The sequence below is a fragment of the Microtus oregoni genome, unplaced genomic scaffold (genome assembly GCF_018167655.1).
Source record: "Microtus oregoni isolate MIOR12 unplaced genomic scaffold, Mior012 000064F_ref0000363, whole genome shotgun sequence".
NCBI classification, from domain to species: domain Eukaryota; kingdom Metazoa; phylum Chordata; class Mammalia; order Rodentia; family Cricetidae; genus Microtus; species Microtus oregoni.
The window spans coordinates 424,556-447,898 of NW_024543874.1; the positions used below are offsets into that span (position 1 = coordinate 424,556).

Here is a 23,343-nt window from a genome sequence, read left to right on the forward strand (position 1 = left end):
CATTGCATCAGGTCAGCTTACGTCTTGGTGAGTTGCTGTTTGGTTATTAACAAAGGAATGTGGACTTACTTGAGTGTCTTGTGCTTTTAAAGGTAATGTTTCAGTGCCGTAGACTTTGTCCAGCCTTTGACGGGGTGGCTGCTGTAAGGGAACTCGGGTCTGTTTCTGTGCACTGATGGTGTTCATTTGCAGAGGAGGAAGAGGACACTGCTTCGCTGAAGATGGACGAACACGGGAAGGGGAGTCGGGACAGTGTAACCCACACCTCAGGTAGGCCTGGCACGGCTTATTTTTGTTTCGTTCTGGCCACTCTCTAACTCTAAAGATGTTTGCACAGTTCCCCGGAGAAGTTAACTTGTTTGATCTGTATGTCTTCTGCCTGAGAAGCTGCTTAGTCCCATTTAGGATGCATGAAAACCACTTGAGAAGGATTTATAAAGTAAGCCAATTTATACAAGGTATTCCTTCCTGAATTACTTTGTAATGACTCAATTAGCTTTCATTTCTGCACAAAGGAGATTTAGTTGCATAAATTAGCTTATCATCATTGAGGAAGTGTCACTGCTAAAGGACAGTTTATAGATACAACATGCAGTTGCTGTCAAACCTATAAGAATGTAATATAGACATCTGTGTATACTTTGTGCTTGAGCAGAACAGACTTCTGCCATTCAGAGACTAACAGGGGACAACAAGTTGCCCAGGGGACTGGCAATGTAGACATCTCTGAAAAGGTCAACTTGACACAGGCTCTGACAATCGACCCACAGCTCTGTCTTCTTTGATAAAAATCAGATAAACTTAAGACCGCTAATTGATCTGCAGCCTGTTTAAATGTTGGCCATGCATATCTTCATTGCATATGATTAACACACAAAGCAAATGAATTGGGTAAGAAATGCCAGAGTCCAGTGACAGCAGCTTAAAAAATTAGAAAAGGACACTGGTTGCCTGGAAGACTGGGATGGATGTTCTGCATTTCCACCTGGCACATGGCCTCAAGTACTAATTATGACCCAGACTGGAAAATAACTGCGTACATGATGTACAAAGTCACATGATGCGGACAGCTTTTCTTGCTTGTTGTTATTTCCAAGGAGCACAAGATACTCTATCTGTAGTGCAAGCATGAGGTTGGTTTTGATAAAGCAGCAATTATTTTACAGTGGGGGAAGAGATGGCTGCCTTCTTATCAGGACTTTACACCTCTTTATAGCCACACGTCAGCGGGGGCGAGGTCTGCCCTGTCACCCCGGGTCCTGTAAAGAGCTGAAGCTCAGGTCACCTTCCTCTCGCTGATCTGTCCATCCATCACTCTTTTGAGCTGTCAGAAGCAGGGTGGACAAGCAGTGTGTGTTCAGGAAGTAGCTTTCCCGAGGCCTTCCTACTGTGACATATGGAAAGGAAGCAGAGGCCTGATTCTGGACCTGGACAGGAAGGCAGGAGCAGGTTGCTGCAGAAGGCTTGGGTTTGCTTTTTTTCAGAAAGGAAACAAGGACAGTCAGTAGATGTTAGCACTCCTGCCCGGTGAAACAGCTGTGAAACCTGGCAGCAAGCGAAGCCCAGGGCACTGTGCTTGCTAGTAAACTCAGTATTTATATTTTCAGTTATGTATCACGAAGCTTCCACCAAAAGCACGTAGGTTTCTTTTTAAAACCTGAGCATGTGTAGAAGGCCGACACACCTGGTAGGTAGACCTTCCACAGTGCAAGTGGCCATGCTTCAGATGTTTGCAGCTTTATGGAAAGGAATCCAGTGCGCAGATGTGCTTTTCGTGCCGTAGCCAGAAGGCACTACAATCCTTCTTATCTCTCGTGCCCTGGCGTGCTTTCAAGCCGCAGTTCAGTCCTCTGCACAGTGGTGACCTTTGCTCATGCCTGTGCTGTCAGTGACTAGATGCTTGCCACACAGGGCGTCGAGCTGACAAGGGTGTTGCTATCTTGCTGAGCATCACATGACGTGAACTTCTAACCTTACTCAAGAATGTTATGTATTTTTTTACATTGACTAATTTTACAAAAAAAAAGATCATGTTCTAATGTAAAATATAAAAGTAAATCTGAGTTCATCTTTTGTCCTGTAAGTCACTTCACTTTTATCGATCTTGCACAGATCATGTACGTATATAGGGATACAGATGATTCTGCTTGATTTTTTTGAACACTATTAAAAGTATGCTTCCCTTTGTAAAATGCTTGTCCAGTTTGCGGTACTCAGGAGGGTCTCCAGTGACGTCACCGTGTGTCACTCATTGTCCTCTTGTCTTCTGTAATCTTCCTTTGTAGAGTGTCTGGTGTTCACATCTTCAGTTTGTACTTTGGTAACAATTCTGTTAGCTTTGCTCAATATCATTTTATTAAGTTTCTAAGACCACATTGTCTAAATTTTTCAAAGGCTAGCTAACTTATTTTTTTTTAATTTTTTACCTTCTTTTAAACTAGCTCATGTCCCTCGGGACAGCGCACATAACAAGGTGAACTTTTGTGTGGTCATTCTCAAAATATTGGCTGTGGTGTGGCTAGAGTGCTACTAACCCACAGGTAGACAGCAGAGCCACATTAACTGTGCTTCTGAATGTTCCAGAGTATAAAACATGCCTATCTTGGGGGCAGTGATGTTCCTCAGCAGGAGGGTATTTGACCAGCATATGCAACACTCTGCATTGGGTCCCCATCACCACAAAGCAAAGCAAAAACATCTCACACGGATTATCTTCCAGGGCATAGGGGAAAAGTGCTCATTTTTTTTTTTGTGATTCTTTCAACTCTGTATTTCTACACGACTTTTGAGTGTGTATGTTTAGACACACGTACATTTTAACGATAAACAAGAGGAGTTTCCTACTTTCCACAAACAAGATTGCTCCTCATTTTCTTATGCCCTGCATTCTTTCCCTAGGAGATGGGCCCCCTCCCCATTGTCGATGCTTTCTCTTCACACCAAGACTTAATCTCCACCATATTTACATCTAGCTGCTCAGTACACGCAGGGGTCTTCAGCAGTGCTCACATGCGGGGCACAGAGTTGAGGTGGGCTGTTGGGTCCCATCAGCAGCAGGATTATAGAAAGCTTGATTGAGAATGCATCTTTCCCAGCACTGCCCCACCCCTGACTCTGTGGCCTCCACGCAGCAGTGAGGTTTAGTGAAGTGTTCCTGATGCACATCCAGGGAGAGCTGCGTCCTGCACACGGTGGGGGTCTCTCCCTTGCCCGCTTCTATAACTCCCATTAGTGTTAATGGGAGTCTCTCCAAGTGTATCCAGGGGAAGAGAAAGCCCAAAGTGATAAGAGTATGTATTAGAAATCACCATATACTTTTCTTTTCGTCCTTTCCTCCCTATCCCTATTTGAAAAAAAAAGTCTATAAAATGAAAAGTCTTGTGAGAGGGTCTGAAGAAGGAGGAACTGCCTGGATAGCTGGGGACCCTTTGGGATCCCACGGCTCAGCCAAAAATCTTGACTTTAGTTTTTAGTCCAAGTCTGTTTCTTCGTGTCTTCGGACCAAGCCTAAGGCTGAGCAGCATGGGAACACGGCCTGGCCCCTACTGGGAAAACCAGTTATTTAGACCTTCTGCCTCTTGGCTGGAACTGTGTGGAGGGCCTCACTATGAAATGATGTCATCCCCTCTGCTCCAATTCCTTGACTCTCAAGCTGACACTGACAGACTGCATGGGGTGCAACATTTGACCCATTTAGTAGTTGATTTAATCTGACAGGAATGTTTCAACTTCTAAATCTCTATTTGTCTAAATAAGTGGTTTTTAAAAGAAATCAGTCACTTTATTATTAAGTGATTTTTTTTTCTTAAAAAAAAGAAATTGACAATGTTTGGAGATATCTGACCAGCTGGAGTGCCCTCTAGTGTCCGTTTACAGAATTTATTTAATACAGGCTTGGGGGTGGGGGTGGTATGATGGGGGTGGCCAGAAGCTTTGTTAGCTCTTGGTTGCATTCCGGGACTTGCACGCATCCCTGCTGGTTTTAGTGCTTTAATCCCAAGTGCGAAGTGGAGAAGCCAATATGTCTGTCTCTCTGCCTCCTCCTCCCATCCTGTCCTGCCGCCCCCATTGTCCTCTCTCTTCCAATTTTTAAAAATAAAAATGAAGGGGGATTCTGTTAGGCTGTATTTTCTAGTCCTTGTTGTTTCCTCCTCACAAATGTAGTTGCAAAGGCGCATCCTAGAACACTTAGAGCCCGTGTTATCCAGATGCTCTTTTCTAAAAAAGAAATGTCAACGACCTTAAGGAGAATTTTAAATCTTCTAAAATTAATACTTTATGAAAACCAACACTGGCTAACCATGCTAATGTGACTCGCTGTGTTGGGATGGCCAAGAAGCCTGCTGTTTGAAAGCCATCTAGCAAAACTAGGATGACAGCCCTGATCTCGCATACATCTCCACATTATCCCCTCAGATTCGAAGATGACATTCCAGAGATGGAAGCTGTCAGCACACATGTGTTCTGCCTGGCTAGCGAACACACGGACATCTTATGTCTTAGTGATATTACTTACATTCTTTTTTCCTGAACTCATCAAAACTCAATTATCATGAAATTAAAAACAGGAAGCAGTTCTCAGTGCAACAAAAGCACCCAGTGTATTTAACTGTGTGCTGTGTTCCGGGAGACCCGCACTGTGAGTGACAAAGCATTTGTTACCCAGTTACTGCAGTACTACAGAGCAGAGAGCACTAAATAATCAATCAGTTAATGGTGTGTATGGCAGTTTGAGCACATCACATCCATTGTGCTTATGCCGCCAGAAGGATGAGCTGATCGCTCCACTCTATGTCGCATGTTTATTCAGAGCCTAACGTCCTAGACCTGACTGACAAAAGGCTGTAATGGCAGTTTCAGAGTTGCAAGACCATCGTAGAGATAACTCTGAGAGATGTCGGGTAGAGATGCTTTACTTATACTTGTGTACTGAAGTCTGCTGTTATTGCTATCGCTGCTATCAAGTGTTCTAAACTCTGTGAGATGGCTACTTCCCATCTCATAGATACTGCCGGTTATGCCGTAGGCCAATCGTTCTTCAGAACATGGGGCAAGGAGGCTTAGGGCTTCATAAAAACACACAGAAAGTGTCGTGCTGTTCTGATGTGAATGCCATCGCTGCAGGGTTTAGGTTAAGAATGGAAGTAGAGGGAGGCAGGAGAAACCAAACCTTTCTGAAACTATCTATATGAACATGCTCAGAGGAAGGGCTCTTGTGGGTTCACTAGGAGGTTCTGTGATTCAGACCAGGGCTGTTTAGACTTTCCGGCAGTCTGGGATGGTCCCTTCATTTCTGTTGGTTCAAGCCATAACTCCAACTTTCTCTTTCTTTTTCTAGGAGATAGAAGCACTGATTATGCCAATTTTTACCAGGGTCTGTGGGACTGTACTGGAGGTCTTTCTGATGAGTTGTCCTTTAAGCGTGGTGATGTGATTTACATTCTTAGCAAGGTAAGAAAGTACCCCCAAAATGATAACTGTCACGAGGGAATACATAGCTCAGTTCCCCTGCGCTTGAACTTATAACACGAGGGAAAAATGCCAATCGGAATTCTTCTAGGTTCTTGTTAACAATTGGGAGTTCGCAATAATTAATTATTTTGTCAAGTGAAATATAATCAGAATTTAAACACAATCAGATAACAGGATTCAACTTAGCAGTGTGTTTACCTATCACTGCAGCCCTTGGCAGGCGTCCGCTACTGCCTTCTCCAGAAACAATATACTTATGTGAAAGTTAACATTGTAAGGTATTGGGTTATTAATAATGTTTTTCTTGCTTCTTCCTTCTTATTCTTCTGTGTGCTTATTCTGAGTTTGCCTACCATTCTCCACTGGAAGCATTGTGTTTATAGAAGAAGTTTTTCATCTTTGTGTAAACACATTGGTGTTCCGACAATTTACAGGCAGTGCTTTTCTATTCAGACATGTTGAGGTAATTTTTTAAAGTTGAACCACTGTATTTGTAAGTGTGGTGGCAAAGCATGTGGCCACAGACTCATCTTTATATTCATAAGAATCTTCGTCTCTACTTTTGGAGACGCAGGGCTGCAGAACCCGTCAGCTCTAAAACTCAGGGTACACTCACTCCTGCTACTGTGTATGAGCTGTCTTTATTTTCATTAAAAATTTTTCCTACCATACCATAGGAATTTTAAAAAAGTGTCTAAATTTTAAGACTATCTTAGCCCCAAATAATGAGTGGAAATGATTTGAATATAAGCTGGGAAATGTCAAACAGGTTATCAGTCTAACACTTTTATATAATTGATCTGAGAAATATTTTAGATATTTTAGAGGGATAAGATTTATCAGATACAATGGGCATTTGAAAATAAGGTCACATGTATGGCTGGCACAGAAAATCTTGACCCAGCGGTCATAGAATCTTAGAGTGGGTATCTTAATGAAGATGGGACTTGTTCTTGGTTCTACAAAGGAACCCGAGTCACAAGTGCAGAGGCAGCACTTGAGCTCTAAGACTTGATTCAGACTAGTATTTTTTCCTTCCCTCCCACTTAATTCCATACCATAGTAGAGTTTTCACAATATCAGGACTCATTCTAGGCACCAGGAACTCCATAGGAATACATAAGCACTTGTAGGTTAAAGAATACTTAAAATAACTTAATACAGATAGCAACGATCACAGCTTATTAAGATGTCCAAAGCCACGGCTCCTCACACAGTTTTCCTGCTCATTGGTGTGTTATTATTTGTTGTTGCTCCCAGAAAAACACATCCAGTTCTTGGAAGCCACAGGTAAGGAACCAGCCCCACTATGACCCACTGCCCCTACCAGGGATTGAACCCATGGTCTTTCTCCTGTTAATCAAGTGTTACAGCTCACCTAGTGCCTCAGCCTCGGTCCCACCCCGTCATTTCCCTAACTGGCTCAGACTGGTCTTGAACTCCCATCATAACCAATTTGGCTGCAAGCATATAAAATTACAAAGTTGACTAATTTCTCTTTAAAATTTCAGTTTCTAGGGGTTGGTGGCATAGCCTTTGTGCCCCTTTTGCACATATGGAGTTTGCAAAGCCCACGTGGATCTGTTCTAAGGCTTTTTTCATGAGTAGCATGGGCTTGCCTCCCTTCCACCATTCCCTGTCCATGTGAAATTAAAAGTGTAGTCCTTGTGTGTGCTGGGCTTCCAGAGTGCTGAGGGTAGAGGTTCAGTCCTCAGATACCTGTTTTGTAGAGACTGTAATTTTTTGTATAAATCTAGATTTAAGAGCTTGGGTTAGAGGCAGCCCACTCCCGGGCGGTGTTCACTTCTGTCTGAACATTTTTAAAACTGTTATCTGAGAGAGAACTGTCCTCCTTCTCCAGAGCTTCACAAGGCTTGATGTTCCAACGTTAGTCAGTCTCTTGGGCATTTTAGCTGAGACTAATTTGGGTTTTTTGAAAGAAGAGCCAAGTGATTTAGTGCTTGCAGTCAGTAGTTGTGGACCTCGAGAATGAGTGGGGTGCATGGTTAGGATAAAGAGAACAGCTGCCCCACTCCCTGACAATCCCCACATCCGCAGACTGCTGGGGCTGTTGACAGTCTGCCTGCTTTGGACTGAGTACTCGCCCTGGGCGGGCTCAGAAAGGAACTCCAGGGACTCCAGGGCCTCTCTCGCCAGTCCTTTCATTGCTGTAACCTCACAGTCCTATCCAGACGTTGGCAAACGCAGACCTTACGTTAATACCTTAACTGTGTTTGATTTCCAAATGCTTGAAAAAACAGATTGAGACCTCAAGATTTTCAGAAGAAAGTAATGAATTTCTGGATCAAGATAGGACCAGTATTGTATGTTTTCAGAAGGATAAAGCAGTTGGGTTGGTGAGAGGCTCACCAGATGAAAGTGCCTGCATTTACCCTGACAACCTGAATTGAATCCCTGAGGCCCACACAGTGGAAGGAGGGAGCTGACTTCCAAAAGTTGTTCACACACTAAATAAACATTGAATTTGATTTTTTAAAAGTATAAGCAGTATAAAAATCACTACTGTTTTATATGCCTAGAAATTTGTTTAGTCTTAGAGTATTATCTAGATTTCTGTGATGATGGTATGCAATTTTTACCATTTTAATTTATTTTTTTACACCATCTAGTGGCTCAGAATGAGTGGTGCAGGTAATTGTAGCTAATGTGCACGATCAAAATGGTGTCATTAATTCAACTTTAAATCTAGCTATGGGTTATTACTTTCCCATTTCATGTCAATAAAGTATTAGCATTAATCATGAAAAATTTTGTTCATCATTTTGAATTGTGTGGAGACTGTATACACAGGAAGAATATATTTTAAGGAATCTAGCATAATATTTGTGGAGACATAGAAAATGAATACTTTGTGAGAAATCAGTGTTGAGACGTTTTTAATAAAACCATTTAAAAGAGTTTAAAGAAATGGTACTTAATCTTAGAAATGTATTGACTTTTAATTTGAAATATTACCACCGATTTGACTTACTTCCCACAAGTTTGTCGGTTTTGAATGCCCTTTTTAAATAGGCAACACAAAATAGTTTAAGGAAAGATATGTTCTTTTAATATAAATATTTAGACAAATCAAAAATTAAATGTCATGCTTTCTAATGAAGAGTGTTTTACTTTTGTAAAAATAATGATTAAAAACATTTCACTAATTTGTCAGTTAGACTATTTTCATTATACAGCTCTATGGAATACAGCTTTATTTTTAGATTTCTTTTTTCCTTCCTTCCCCCTTCCTCCCTTTCGTCTCTCTCTCCTCCTCTCTCTCTCTCTCCTTCCCTCCTACCTCCTTTCTTTTTCATGGAACCTTGATGGCCTGTCAGCAGTGTGCTCAGTTAGCCTCAGGGGGGCTCACATTTTCAGCCTCTTTTGAGAGTTATACAGATCTTAACCACCACCGCCACCCTTTTTTTTCTTCAGTAAAAATCAAGTGTTGCAATAAAGGAGAGCAGGCAGACACCCTGCCTTTCCCCTTCCCTTTTTAACGTTTTCCAATTAGCGGATGTCATGTGACCCTCAGGCTGAGCTAGCTCCTCCTTCAAAGTAGCTGGCATTTTCTTAGTTTCAACCTTTGAACCTCACTAATAATAAATCTAAATGCTGTTCGCCTTAAATGAAGACAGTATCTTTTTGCTTTATCATTCTCTTCATATAAGGTTGATACTTTTTAAAAGATGTGTTAAAAATAATTCAGTATTTCAATGTAGATTTAAAAATCTTTTTTCTTCTCCTACAAAAAAAAAGACAACACATTTTCAGGGACAGATGAAAGTATAATTTGTGATTTTTATGATAACTGTTTTTTTGGTGAATTAACTCTGGAACACACAGCATGATCTCAGATTTTTTTAAGAGAGGAAAAGCCATGATAGAGGTAGAAATCTTTTAATTTTTAATTTCAGTTGTTGGCTGGAATCCAGTTGTTTAGAAAATCATGCTAAATATTGTACTATCTGTATCTCCATTTTATGTTTCCCAAACCATGGACACAATCTGGTAGCTAATAGTATTTTTCTGGAATCATGTTTGTGCAATATTCTAATTTCATCAGTGGGTTCCGGGTCACATAGCAGCAGGCCAACTCTTCTGCCCATGTTCCTCTTTGGTCCTGCAGGCCTGGCTTGCTGCTTTGTATTATATCCTTTGGCAGTTTATCTTTCAATCTGTACTTGTTAGTACATTGCTAACCACATTCTCAGCCTTACTTTTCAAGCAATAAATTATGTTTAGAGTTAGAAACAGACAAGCTATCGTTCTGCAGGAACGAGGCATGCTACTGAGGACTCCAGGATCTTTCCTTTCATCAGAGGCACACATGACTTTAGCTTTGAAACCTTTAAAAATAATTTATTAAGACCAAAACAGGAAAAGTGGATAAAACGGTGGTTATGAATGTACAATAAAATGCATTTGAGGTTGTGCTGGTTGGAGTTGTAGGCAGTACTTCATGTGTGTTTGGTTGATATTTCCCCGTGACTGGTAAATTATGACTGTGTTGAACATTTGCTTCTTGTTAGAATACAAAGATTTACTTCGTATGGCTTCGGGTCTTCGAACCTATAAAATAAATGAATCAAAAGTCTCACTGGCAGGAGAAACGCAAAGTTGGTTTTTGTTTTGTTTTAATATCTAGTTATTCCAGGTTGTCATTTGTGATCATATGGCTCAGGGTACCACAAATAGGATGGCCAACCTCTGAAGAGTGACCAGGACAGATCATGGCGTCAGCTGTGGTTGACACTGATCTAGCCCCAAGTGTCATTGAATTCTGTGGCCTTTTATTTTATTTTATTTTATTTATTTTATTTTTTTTTTTCTGTGGCCTTTTAAAAAGGAGGAATGTTTTTCTCTTGTGGTTGTGTTTTCTTGGACCTGACAGCCTTCTGTTTCTGTACTGTTCCTCTGGGTCCTAGGGCCCAAAGCATCATGTAGCCCGCCTCCTCCTCCATGCCTGCCTCTCCAGCCTTAGAAGCTCTCGGCTGACTTACTCCAGTCCCACTCTCAGAACTCCTGCTTTTGCAAGCGTCATATTCAAACATTTCCCCATTTCCTCCTCCACAAAACGGAGGCAGCCTTCTCTTCTGGACCATGGCTGATGGGTGAAAAGGAATATAGCTGTGGAGGCCCGCTGGTGGCCCAGTGCTTGCAAGGACTTGAAAGAGGATGAGCAAGAAGACAGTGTCAGAGGTTCCTGTGAGCCTTGTAGCATGGGAGGGGCCGCCGTGAGAAGTACCCAGGTGGCAGGGACTACAGGAGCTTAATTCTGTGCTGAATAACGAGGCTTGTGAGAAGCAAACCAGAGCCATGAAGAAAAGCATCACATTGTGGGGTTTTCTTGTTTATGTTTTAATCTTTGTTTTTAATCTTAAATTGAACAGTCTGTGATCTCTTATGTCCTTTTGCCCCAGCTCTATCAGAAATCAGGAGCTCACTCACGCCCTGTGTGCCGTTGCTTGCTTTGCCTTTACCCCCTTGCGATGTCTCCTCACCTCTGTAACAGGAAGCTAGAACCTCCTGCATGATTGATAGGTGGGAGAGAGTCGAGACAGATTGTTGATTAAGGGACCTTGGGGTTTAGCCATAAAGAAATCAAGAGCATATACTGCTCTTGCAAGGCCTGAGTGGTTCCCAGCTCCAAGTAGCTCACAGAAGCCTGTAGCTCCAGCTCCAGGGGGATCTGATGTCTCTGGCCAGGTAGACAACTGCACACATGTGACTGAACTCCCACATACACGTAATTAAAACAAACTCTAAAAAGAAAAGCCTTATAGAATAGGTGTTTAATAAATTAACAAATGACATGTGTTCATAGTTGAGTGGTTAGCTATTAAGAAACAAAAACAAAACTAGAAAAAGTTCCAGTCTTCTAATACTTGCTTTTTTTTTTTTTTTTGCAAGATCTACTTTGCTTTTTGGTTACTGTGTTAAAACACTCTGACCAAAAACCATCTTGAGAAGAAGACTTTCTTTCAGTTTACACCACTTGCAGATCCATCATTTAGGAAGGTCAGGGCAGGAACGGCAGAGAAAAGCTGTCAGTGGCTCGCTCTCTGGCTCAAGCTCAGCTACCTTTCTTGGCAGCCCCAACCCACCTGCCTCAGGATGGTACCTCTCACAATGGCCAGATGGTGGAGGTCATCCTTCCCCAGGCTTCTGCTTCCAGAGACTGTGGGCTGTGTTAGCTGGAGGGGCAGAGCGGAGACGGCGGTCAGAGTGCTGTTTTGGTGCCTTGGTGGCTGTGCTCCTGGTGCTTTGCTTTCATAATTCCTGGAGAGGGAGGAGAAGGTGATGGGAGGTGGACACACAGTGCAGTGTCCCAGGCACTTGCTGAGCGTGGTGCAGTTTGCATGGTACTTTAAGGAACGAATCTGTGGTTCAGTCTCACAGGTTAGGAAGTCAATGCCTGGTAAGGTTTTATGTAGCAATTACCTACAGACACAGCTAGTCAGTGCCTTCTCTGGGACTCAGCACTGATCCCACCCTTTTCTTTCCCATACTGGCACTATGTGAACCTTCAGGTTGCCTTTTTGACATTTTATATCAGAAGGTTAATGGCAAATATCTCATCCCAATTCTGTATAACATAGACATAGATGATTGAAATTATCCCTTTTTCCCCTCTCAACAGCTATCTGTTGAGCACCTTCTGTACAGAATACTAGTCTGAGCTGGATCCAGGGAAGCTCTGAGTGACTTCCCTTGCAGGATCCTGAGCTGGGTGGCAGAGGCAGCCAGGCTGAGAACAGAACTGCTAGTAACGCCCTCCTGGGCTGCATCTCTGCAGGGAAGGCGGGAGAGGAGGGAGCACACACTGCGGTGGTTAAGAAAGGGTTTTAGGAAACTGGAGCCCAAACTAGAACTTCACTTTGCTCATTTGACAAGTATTTAAGTGTTTGCTTGTTTTGTGTGTGCGCTAGAAATAAACTCTTGTGCTCTGAAAGGCAGGCAGAGGGATGGTGTGGAAAGCAAGCCATCACCTTTCCAACCCAGGCTTCCCTGTCTTATGCGGCTGCTGTTTCCCTCCAGTGCCTTGGGTTTAACCACATCTGCTCTCCCCTGGAAAACAAGCACAGACCCTGTATTACTCATGGTTTTCCTACAAAAAGTTGCAGGACCCCACCATAGAATCATGTGCTTCTCCATAATCAACATTAGGATTACCAGCGTCCCTTCCCACTTCCTCTCCCCTGCCCCTCCTCTCCCGTCCTCCCTGCCTCTCCTTCCTTCATTCTGAACTTCCTGATAGAAACACCACGTCTTAAAGTATTTTTGTATTTAGCCAATACCTAATACAATGGCAGATATTTAAAATGCATTTACTAAGTTATAGTTAAAAATAGGAAAGACTTCTGACTTCTTAAGAAAATATGGAATCACAAAGCTAGGGGACCATTAGTGCAAGCCTTTACAAGTGAAGAAATTAAGGCTCAACATAATTGGGGAAAACCAAATAAAGACCAAGGATGGAAGACGTACATCCACAAAGGCTTTCACAAATGATGCGTTTCTGCAGTGGGACTTGTACCTTGAGCCTGCGCTGCCTGGCAACCAAACTCAAAACAGAAGAGCTGGGGAGCTGAAATTCCTTTCAGCCAAAAAAGGAGAGCCTTGACTTAGCCCAGCATTGGCTGCTTTGAAATGCTGTGTTCACACAGGAGTCTCTAGACTGAATGCATGGGTGATCGAGCCTCAGAAACTTTTTCCAATAAGTACAAAAAAAAAAATGGACAGGGCAGGGAATGACCTCAACAATAACAAAAAGTTTATAAAATTGTAACTGAAGATTTCATTAAGGACATTTTGCAAGGACCCAAGTATATAATAATTAGACTTATTGATTTCTATGAAGTTGGATTATTGTAGTCCCAGTGAGGAACAGAAGAATCAAAAGCAGCTCGGAGATTGCCAAGAAGAACCTGCTTCATCTACAGCAAGCTGGGAAGGCAGGATGAACTCAAGATGGAGATGGGCTGACGATTGCACAGATGCTTCCCCCGAGATACCGACTGCCCCTTCGCAGGGCTCTGCCCTGACATTGTCAGTGCTTGATCCAACTCAATTTACTTCTTCAGAGAAAGAGAGTTAGGTGGTTCTGGTTCCAAAGGAGACAGGTACCTTTCTTCCTGGAGATCAGGAGGGAGCTCTTTGGACAGAGCATCTCATTGAGTGTTTTGGAGAACAGTAGCCAGCAGCCTGACACAGGCAGGAGCCACACACTTCAGATTACATGAGCTCCCTGGTCATGGATCAGAACAGGTGTTTGGAAAATGACTTTTATATAAATATATATGAAGAAACATGTACTCCTATTAGAACTTGAATTTTTTTAAAAATTAGACACTTGGTACACCATGCAATGTGAGCACGGGTCCAGGCTTTTATCCAGTGTCTAACTTACGGGGCGTCTATTACATATCCAGTATCATGGGGCATAGAGAAGAAAGCAAGGTCTTAACTCTGACCTCAGCAAGTTTGTTCTTTGAAGGGGTAAAACTGAGGTATGTTAAATCCACTGAGGAATAAAAGCTCAGCTTGAAGTAACAGGTGGTAGTGTGTGTCCAGTAATTCAGCATAAAAATCATGACAGCTGAGTGACTGAGTTGAGTCTTGGGCACTGGACAGGATTTGACCAAGGGAGGGGACTCCCTGGGAAGGGAGCTCCATAAACAGAGGCAGGCTTGGATGCAGTAGCAGGTGCGACCGAGCCGACCACAGAAGTGACAGGAAGCAGGGCTACAGAGGGAACAGGCTAGGCAGAGGATTTTGTGGTTACTGTCCTGAGGAGAGAGCCTCAGTTTTTAAGCAGCAGAGTGAACAGATGCACAGTTTCCTGTAGGATCAGAGGGGCAAGGGTGACAGTACAGGGAGCAGGGACAGCTGGGCAGGGTGGGTAAACCCAGGAGCAGTCATGGAGATGGGAACTGGCAGGGGAAACGCCCTGACACTCCAGCCCCCTCTGCTGAGCTTTACCTGGAGTCCCTTCTTGCTCAGCATGGCCGTATGTACCTCACACCGTTGTAGCTGTCGACTGTGAAAAAATGTAAATTCAGTTTGTCAGGTCTCAGAGATGTAAACTGAAGCTTGCTAGGAGAATTAAACTCTTACTAGATGCCTTCTTGCTTATCCATGTTTCTCCTGCTAGTAAATGAAATGGACGATGCAGAAAGAAAAAGAGTTCTGTGAATCGGGAGAACTCAGTCACACCTGAGTTGTAAATAATAAACCAGGGAACTGGATTCTACAGCCATTGCGAGCTCAGCAGAGCTTTGGGAAACATCTTCTAGTAGTGGGATTTGGGTATCATGGAGAACCATGGGAATCAATCATACCCATATCCTCCTCCAGCAGGTCAGGAAACCACTGACATAATGAGAAAAAGAAGAATTCATACAAGTTCTTAAATACACATGCGCACGCACACAGACACACACACCTAAAGATAAATTTGAAGCAAACCTTTTATATTTAAAACATTGACTTGGTTTTCACATTGCTATTAGAAAAACTTACCATAGTGAATATATGGAAAATAAAGGGTAAACCATTGATTCTTAAAGTCACCATACTTCACTGTCTGATTTGCAGAAAGTAGATTAACGTGCTCGAGAAAGGAGGGCCCGGCACCGACAAGGATTTCAGTAAACTTGGGAATCTTCTTTAAGTATAAAATAAAGCACCAGCAGGGCGGGAAGACTGAGTCAATAGGCAAGTGTGAGTATGTGTTTAATATTGTGTTAGGCGAAGTCTGTTCATTTTGTAAATGAAGCTACTTTGATTCCACATGTTCTGAAACATGGATGTATGTTCCGACAAAGGGCACAGCAGCAGCCCGGCATTTGAAGCACTTGTTGACCGTCCCTAGACCCCGTCAGCGCCTCGGGTTTCTGTGAAGCAGCATTTGTTCACTGTCTGATTTGCAGAAAGGAGATTAACATGCTCGAGAAAGGAGGGCCCAGCACCGACAAGGATTTCAGTAAACTTGGGAATCTTCTTTAAGTATAAAATAAAGCACCAGCAGGGCGGGAAGACTGAGTCAATAGGCAAGTGTGAGTATGTGTTTACTGTTGTGTTAGGCGAAGTCTGTTTCTCTTCATCAGAGTTGGTCCTTTTCCCCAGCCTTCCTGCACAGCCATGTTCATTCATCGCCCAGTAAATACTAGCTATAAACAGATGAGATGACGTCAGTGGGTTGACAGTTGTGACGTGGGTGTCGGACTGCGAGCATGCATTGCCGTCTCACTATTATTTCCTGGATTATTGGGGGAATTTGGCTTTGTTTTTTTTGCTTCTGACTGCCATGTTACATTTTGCCTGGAAGCCATCCATTCCTCTGATAGCAAATTCCTTTTGAATGCTATTTTTCTACAGTAAGCATCACTACACCTCTGGATCTTGATAGCATTACTGCGGGAGCAGAAAGCGGCTTTGTGTTAGTAATTACCTAACATTGTCAGAAGCTGACTGCAGGCCTCTTCCCAGCGATAACAGAATAACCACATAATGTAGCGCTATAGCGCATGATTAATAGAAAATAATTACACGTCCTACAAAGGGATGCAATATTTCTTATAAATTGACTAAAATGGTTTCCTGTAGATTAAAGGACTCTTCATTATTTTATCAATCCTCCTGAGGTAGTCACTTGCCTATGTTAGCATTCAGTTGAGGGTGAAGGATACCAGATGGCAGACCTTGTACCTGAGATCTCGAGTGCCGTCAGATGCCGTGATGTTTCCTAACCTGTCAAGATTTAGATGGCAGTCTGGTATGGGCTGTCCTCTCCCCCACTCACCTCCCCCTTCTCTTATTTTCTTTTTTATTTATTAATAATGTTTGAAAGGTATCTTTTAAATAATCCACCAGTGACTGTCTGAAACAATGCTATAATTAGTATGTGGATTTTCAGACCACACAGTATTTATTGACGGCACTGTGTCCACCATTAACCAGTCGGTCATTTATAATAACGTATGTTTGGGGCACAGAGGCCGATTTCGTCCTTTGGAAGGAAACGTTGCAGAGTGTTGGATCTTGAGGCTGAGGTTTAGAAAACTGTTAGAGGCCAAGGAGCATTTTCACCCCAATTTATGGGCTGCAGATGGTTCATTGGGGTTCATGTTGCTCAGGGGGGGCTCATGCTCCTGTTTGCAGCCTCGTGACTTACTTTGTCGCTGCAGTGCACAGCCATGAATCTGCCTCCTGGATTTTCGTCCCACTCAATTTTATCTTCTCTCTTAATTTCACACGGGAGTATTATATTTTTATTATTAATAAATATAAAACAATATTCTGGTTTTTAGTGAATATTCTGGTTTTTTCTGAATGAGATTTGATATTTTTAGAGCATTTTCATGAGGTGTGTATTTTATAAGTTTTTTTGTTATTTTAAATGAAGTGAAGCATTTAGGATTACTGTAATGTAACACTTTTCTATGAATGTTACATGTAAGGGATCCGTTTACAGCTGAGGAAGCCCCCCCCCCCTTGCTATCTGCTACTGTGCTTTCTAGTTAATTGCCCCTATTGTTCTACCATATATAGGACCAGACTTGGTCAAGTAAAGTCTCTCAACTGCCCTTGGTCAATGAGATCTTAATTTGAAGGTTTATGCTCTTCTCAGGAGGTCCTTAGATGACAGCACAGATTATCACCAAAGTAGAATATTATAAAGTTCTACGAACTTCCTGACTTGTATTTTGAATCTGACCAAGGATTCCCGTTCCTTGATAGCAAGTTTGTGTTCGTGGTCTGCCTTCCCACAGGATTCTTTCTGGGTCTGCTATTCTCCTATTGGCAGGCTAGACCCTTGCTCTTCTGATGTAATAAGTAAAAAAAAAAAAAAAAAAAGACTGGTATTGGGTAAGAGTTTCACACTCAGACTTACCCTGTTAGTCCGTTCTGGTATCTTACAGTGCAGACCTTTGATCTGTAGACGCTTACTTACGTTTGTTTTCTCAAGCATTAGGCTCCAGCTGCATTCATTGCCTTAAACACCGAATCGGGGTGGTTTTATTAGGTTCCTATAGAGTACAATGACTGCTGGTCCAGCTTTCAGTAAGTGGGTATTCCTTTTGATAAATGTGCCTCTTCTAGATTATGCGCATCATCGTTGAGTTCCGGATTCAGTGTTCTCGTTGCTTAGACAGTTTTGTCCTCTAAGGTCACAAGTCAGCGAACTTTTAAATTCAACACCTTTAGTCACTGCCTCAAGAGCCAGTGCTGCGTCCATATGAGAAGAAGAAATAACAGGGTTAGCCGTTTTGCCCCCTCTCCTTCCCTTTGTTCTTCCAGTAAGCCCAGTTCTGCTATTGCCCACCACTTTAAAAGAACCCATAGATTTTTTTTATCCTTTAATTTATAGGTAGACTGTCTGTCAATACATACATGCTAATGTTGCTACATTTGTATTGAAGAATAGCATAATTTTCCTTGTGATGGTCAATAGCATACAAATCAATATGAATGTTAAGCCTGCATGCCTATCAACCCTCCCTCCTCACATATAACTCAATGTGCATATGCACATTTATCTATGACTCAGATGTTGGAAAATCAGAACCTATTGAATTACTTTGGGGATTGATTTTAAAAATTTATCTTATATGAAAAATTAAATTTGGGTCCTAATGCTTGTGCAGAGTATTGCTTTTGGAAGATATTGTTCTTGAAACTTGTAATTCATTTTACTTGTTTGTATCTCACTAAACATAAATAAATTTGAGATAAAAATACATTAGTCAATCTGGCAGACATATGAGGCCAGTTAAGGAGGGTTCACAATGCCTAAAGCAATGGTGTGTCTGTCAGTGGAGAATAAAGCAGAGAAGAGGAGGGCTTGGTTTGTGTATCCCACATTGTAAGGTGCAGAACACCTCATCAGTCACTCTGTTCACAGATTAATATTTTGTCTTTTAACCTGGAGAGACTTTTGTTTCCTATTGATCTTCCATTCTGTGAGCAGACCTCACATCACCTTTATCCTCCACCCAAGCTTAGGCAGTCCGGAATTAAGAGAAACAGCAAAAGCTTTGGGATGTTATTTTCAAGAAATCCACTTGTGAATAATTTTGTCTTGGTATTTGTGAACTTTCACTACTTTGTTTATTCACCATTTTATCACTTCAAATATATTAGATTTTCTTAAGAAGGGCGTGTTTCTGAATTCTAAACCATCAAAATTTCATTAGAAATTATGAATTTGCCATCACACACACACACCGCACAAGTTAATTTTTATCCTTCCTAGATAATAAACCTCTTGAAGGCGTATGTAGTTCTCCCAGCTTCCTGCCTTTAGCCTTAAAGCTAGGAGCCAGTACACAGGGCTGCACTGTCTGGAGAGACTAGGAGTCCAGAAGCTCCTGCACCTCTCCTCTCCTGTGTCCTCACACGAGCCCCTGCTCCTGCATCCTGTGTCCTCACACGAGCCCCTGCTCCTGCATTCCGTGTCCTCACATGAGCCCCTGCTCCTGCATTCCGTGTCCTCACACGAGCCCCTGCTCCTGCATTCCGTGTCCTCACACGAGCCCCTGCTCCTGCATTCCGTGCCCTCACACGAGCCCCTGCTCCTGCATTCCGTGTCCTCACACGAGCCCCTGCTCCTGCATTCTGCCAGAGTAATGAACAAGTTTTGTACTTGCCAACAGCATGACTGGTGTGTGGGTGGGGGGGGTTGCTTGTTTGTTTGTTTGGTTTGATTTGGTTTTGGTTTTGGTTTGTCCAGAAACAAAAAAGATGAAAATGTTCCATTTGCAGCTCCAGCTCTTGTAACTTTATAAAAAGAAACATTTCTAAGAAGTTGCATACAAGCAACATTGTGCTTAAATCAACCTAAAGGTTAATACTGCATATTGTTTTCAATTAGGAATACAATAGATATGGCTGGTGGGTAGGAGAAATGAAGGGAGCCATTGGCTTGGTGCCTAAAGCCTACGTAATGGAGATGTATGATATTTGAGAGTCCGGGTAAGTACATTTTAATCCAATATTCTGTAATAGCTCTTATGTTCTCTAGGTCTCTATCTTCTGAGGCTTTGCCTTTTCAAGTCTTTGTAGCCTTCTGATAACATAAGCATGGTGCCCCAAATCTGTTTTTGTTTGGGTTTTGGTTTGGGTGTTTTGTTTTGCTTAATCTTTAATTTTTAAAAATAACTTTAGAGAATTTCCTTTGGGAGCGAGCAGGCAATGTAGGGAATGTCCTTTGATAATAACCAGCTGTGTTCTCAGAGGAGTCCTTGCTAGCAAATGCCACTTTTATGGCTTCTGAGGAGATAAATTGAGAAATGTTGAGCAAACATTCATTTTTGTTCAGCTAAAATGTTATGTTTTTTTTCTAAGCAGGAAAAATAAATCAACATTTCTACTGAAGAAAAAAATAAAATAAACTTTTTATAAAATCAACTTTTCCTTTTTGCCCACAGGGAAGTCTTCTGTCTGTCTGCACATGCTCTGGATTCGGAAACCCCCAAAGCCTGAGTGATAGACACAGAGCTGCCTTCCTTTGGTTGAATATTCCTGTCTCCTCTGCTATTCTATGTAGTTACTCATTAAAGGAATCTAAATGTCAGATTAAGTTAGATACAAGCAGTACATATAAGACCTGTTGCTGTTTTTCAAATAATAATTAGTATTAATTTGCCCATTTGGTTTGTGTGGGAAAATTCAAGGTGATTGTCTTCTACTTTTAGTCACTGAAGCTGCCAGTGAGGGTTTGCTGTTTCTTCGTCATTGGGCATCAGTTATTCTTAGTGTTGCGTATAATTTCATCACTGTAAGTTTTGAGTCGATACTAAAGACTTCTTTAAAGCTGTGTGGACAACTTAATAATTTTTTCAAAAAGTAATAACATGTTTTCATTTTTTAAAAAGTTGTACAAATTGGCTAGTTTACCTGCCGTTAAGAAAGAAAAAAAGGGGATAGCATTTCAAGTGGAGGGAAAGTGGCAGCTTGCTGTCACTTGGTACACACATGTAAACCAGAGCTAGGTTTGGGCAAGTACTTCAGTATCTTAATTTGATTATGGGCTTGCCAGTGTTTTCTACTATAATTTTATTTAAACCTAACAGAATCAAAGATTCATAAGAAAGCCCATTTTACTACCGATGCAATGGCATAAACAACTTGAGCGTGTTTTCAAAGTGCGAGGGCATGACGGGCGCTGCCAGCTTCCTGCCTCATTATTGCCACGCTGTCACGCTCCCGCTGTTGTCTCCTGTGCTTCTCCAGACCCAGCAGAGAAGAAGGACTCAGAAGGCAGCGGTCACCAGCAGGCGAATGGAAGGGTAGCATAGGTTCCTGGTGCCGCATAGGTTCCTGTTGCTGTGTGGGTAGGCTTGCAGAATCCTGTCTGTCCCCTTCTGTACAGAGTGGAAATCATAGTACTTTGAGCTGTCTCTGGAGGTGCCAGGGTAGCCTTACTCTGTATCAAATGCACAGTGGTTGGATATTCTTCAGTAGATGTGATCTACTATTGAATAGTTCTTTAGCAGGTCCTAGCTTTTGCTTAGCTTTTCAAAGAGGAATGCAAATGAACTGATAGGATTTTAAGTCTCCACTGTCTTTGTACAACTCTGTTTACAAGCAATAGTAGAGAGTGTTTATTTTACCTTATTCTGTAAATGTTGTGATCACTCAGTTTCAAAACTAAAAGAAAAAAACTTTAACTTTAGGAGTTGTGAATAAACCCAACCAACCTTGTCCAAGTCTTCAGAAATTGCATTTGTACAAGGACCCTTTTCCCATTAGAGTGCCATTTAAATAGGTTAAAATCACCGTGGCAGAAGTTAGGCAGATAGAAATGAGCTCCAGTGGACTGGCTTTCAGAGCCTGTGTGGTTGAAAAGCAAAGCCAAAGCCTGGCCTGTGGGTGCAGGTTGTGTGCCTTTACCCTGAGTGACCAGGAGATGGCAGCAGCTCGTCATTTGCACGGGGACTCACTTGGGCACCCCTCCCCCACTCGGGCAGCCTGAGAAGCCCTTAGATTTTGCCTCCTTTTCCAGTTATTCCAGGAGAGGGAGTCCTTTGCCAACTGATGGCCAGCATTTCCAGTACAGAAGCATGGTGCTGCTTCTGTCCGCACCGCCTCTGGCCTTTGTTCTTTTTATAACCTGAATATACATGGGAGAAAGAAGGTTGGAACCAAAGGCTTTTAAAATTGGGAGAGACGAGAAAAACTGCTGTTCCTTGCGATTGGTCGGTGCTTTCTGTTCACTTGATGCACTCGTTCTTGTGCTGTGAGGAAGTTTCTCTTCACCCGTGATAGTACATCACATTCTCCTCAAGATCGTAATAACATCATTAATGTGAATTTAAACAACGCAGCTTGTTAGAAAATATGCTAATTGTTATGTTCTCATTATGTTTGCTTAGCTTTTATTTGTTTTTCTATGAACAGTTAGAGAGCTAATTTTTTTGAAAGGTGATTGTAAGTCATATTTTATATAGCATTTTGCTTGATCGTTTGCTCTGTACTGAATTTGTACTCTGTTGCCATTAGATCTTACAATAATGTTCCACTCTGCAAATTTTTAAGGTTCAAATAAAGTTTAATTGTTTGCAAACTGTTATGATGCTAATAATTCAACAGCCTGCTGTGTTACTAATGAAATTACTTTGTTATGATTAATTTGGAAAATAGTGTGTTGATTGTAGTAATTAAACACAACAAGGTGAAGTAAATGATTCTAATGCCATCTGGCCTCCAAACGGAATGAAGAAATGAAATAGGGCTGTCATCTGAATTTATTCAAAGAAGTAAGCATCATACAAATGACTTTCGTTGCTATAGGGTTTACGCTTAACCACAGCTAACTCCATTCCGCTTCACCACTTTGTGGCATATGACATGGTGTTTTGTTTTGTTTTATTTTTCTGTGGAAAATAATGTTGGCTGGTCCAGCAGTTGTTCTGAATACTTGCTTTTAAGCTGATTATTTTAATCATAACTTAATTACAGATAATTACATACAGTACATAGGATCATAAGGGAAGAATCACTTTTCAACCATCTGTAGGTAAAACAGATACATGTGGGTCTTTTGTTTTCTGTCAGTGTATGAACACTGTTAGCCCTGCACGAGCAGCGCAGCTCCCTTCCAGTCGCTGTTGCAGCGTTTGTAGGTAAGGCTTTACTGCAGCTTCTCCCGATTTTCCTCTCACCGACTCTGATACCACCGAGGGTCAAGATTAGAAACAGAGCTGTGTTACACACCAGAGCTTCGGATTCCGAGAGCAGTCACGGGACAGAGGCTCTCCTGAAGGAAGTGTGTGCCGTGTGAGAAGTTGAACTTGGTCAGTGGTGCTGAGTGAAGCTTTGTGAGTGTGGGTCACAGGGCCACCAGACCCCGGGCCAAAGGACAGTGGCTGTTTCAGAGATGGAGCCCAGACCCCGGGCCAAAGGACAGTGGCTGTTTCAGAGGTGGAGCAGCCATCCAGAGCAGCCTCAACCAGACGGCAAAGCAGGAATGATGAGATAAAAACATGATCAAGGCTTGGGAGGCCCAGCTGCATGCAGAGGCTAGAAGATATATACATACATTCTGTAAAAAAAAGTTTGTCAAGCATAGTGACATTGTCTGTCACTAAAATCTTGAGTATTTAAAATACAGAAAAACAGATCTTGTTTTTCCCTTACCATTTTAACCCATGTTCAAATACATAGCAATCTGTCCACTATCTGAGAAAGCTCACGCCGTCCTGAACCCACTGCCGGAGTGTTTGTTAGAATCCCTCTGATGTCAGACACACTCACAGAGCGGTGTGATGACGACAGTAACATGAAATGGCATTTCATTCATGCCACATTTGAGGGGCCCTTCCGTGTTTTACCAGTACATTCTACTCTCGCCGCTTAGATACA

The 23,343-nt window shown here is 42.1% G+C and overlaps 1 protein-coding gene across 1 annotated transcript in view; it reads left to right on the forward strand.

Moving 5' to 3' along the window:
* Skap2 (src kinase associated phosphoprotein 2) overlaps nt 1-22,045 on the forward strand; it is a 161,268-nt gene extending 139,223 nt beyond the window's left edge. The window contains exons 10-13 of the mRNA XM_041640740.1: nt 193-270; nt 5,339-5,451; nt 19,352-19,452; nt 19,908-22,045. Coding sequence (XP_041496674.1) covers nt 193-270; nt 5,339-5,451; nt 19,352-19,444 — 284 coding nt within the window. The 3' untranslated portion in view covers nt 19,445-19,452; nt 19,908-22,045. The remainder of the gene's footprint in view (nt 1-192; nt 271-5,338; nt 5,452-19,351; nt 19,453-19,907) is intronic.
* Nucleotides 22,046-23,343: the final 1,298 nt, after the last annotated feature.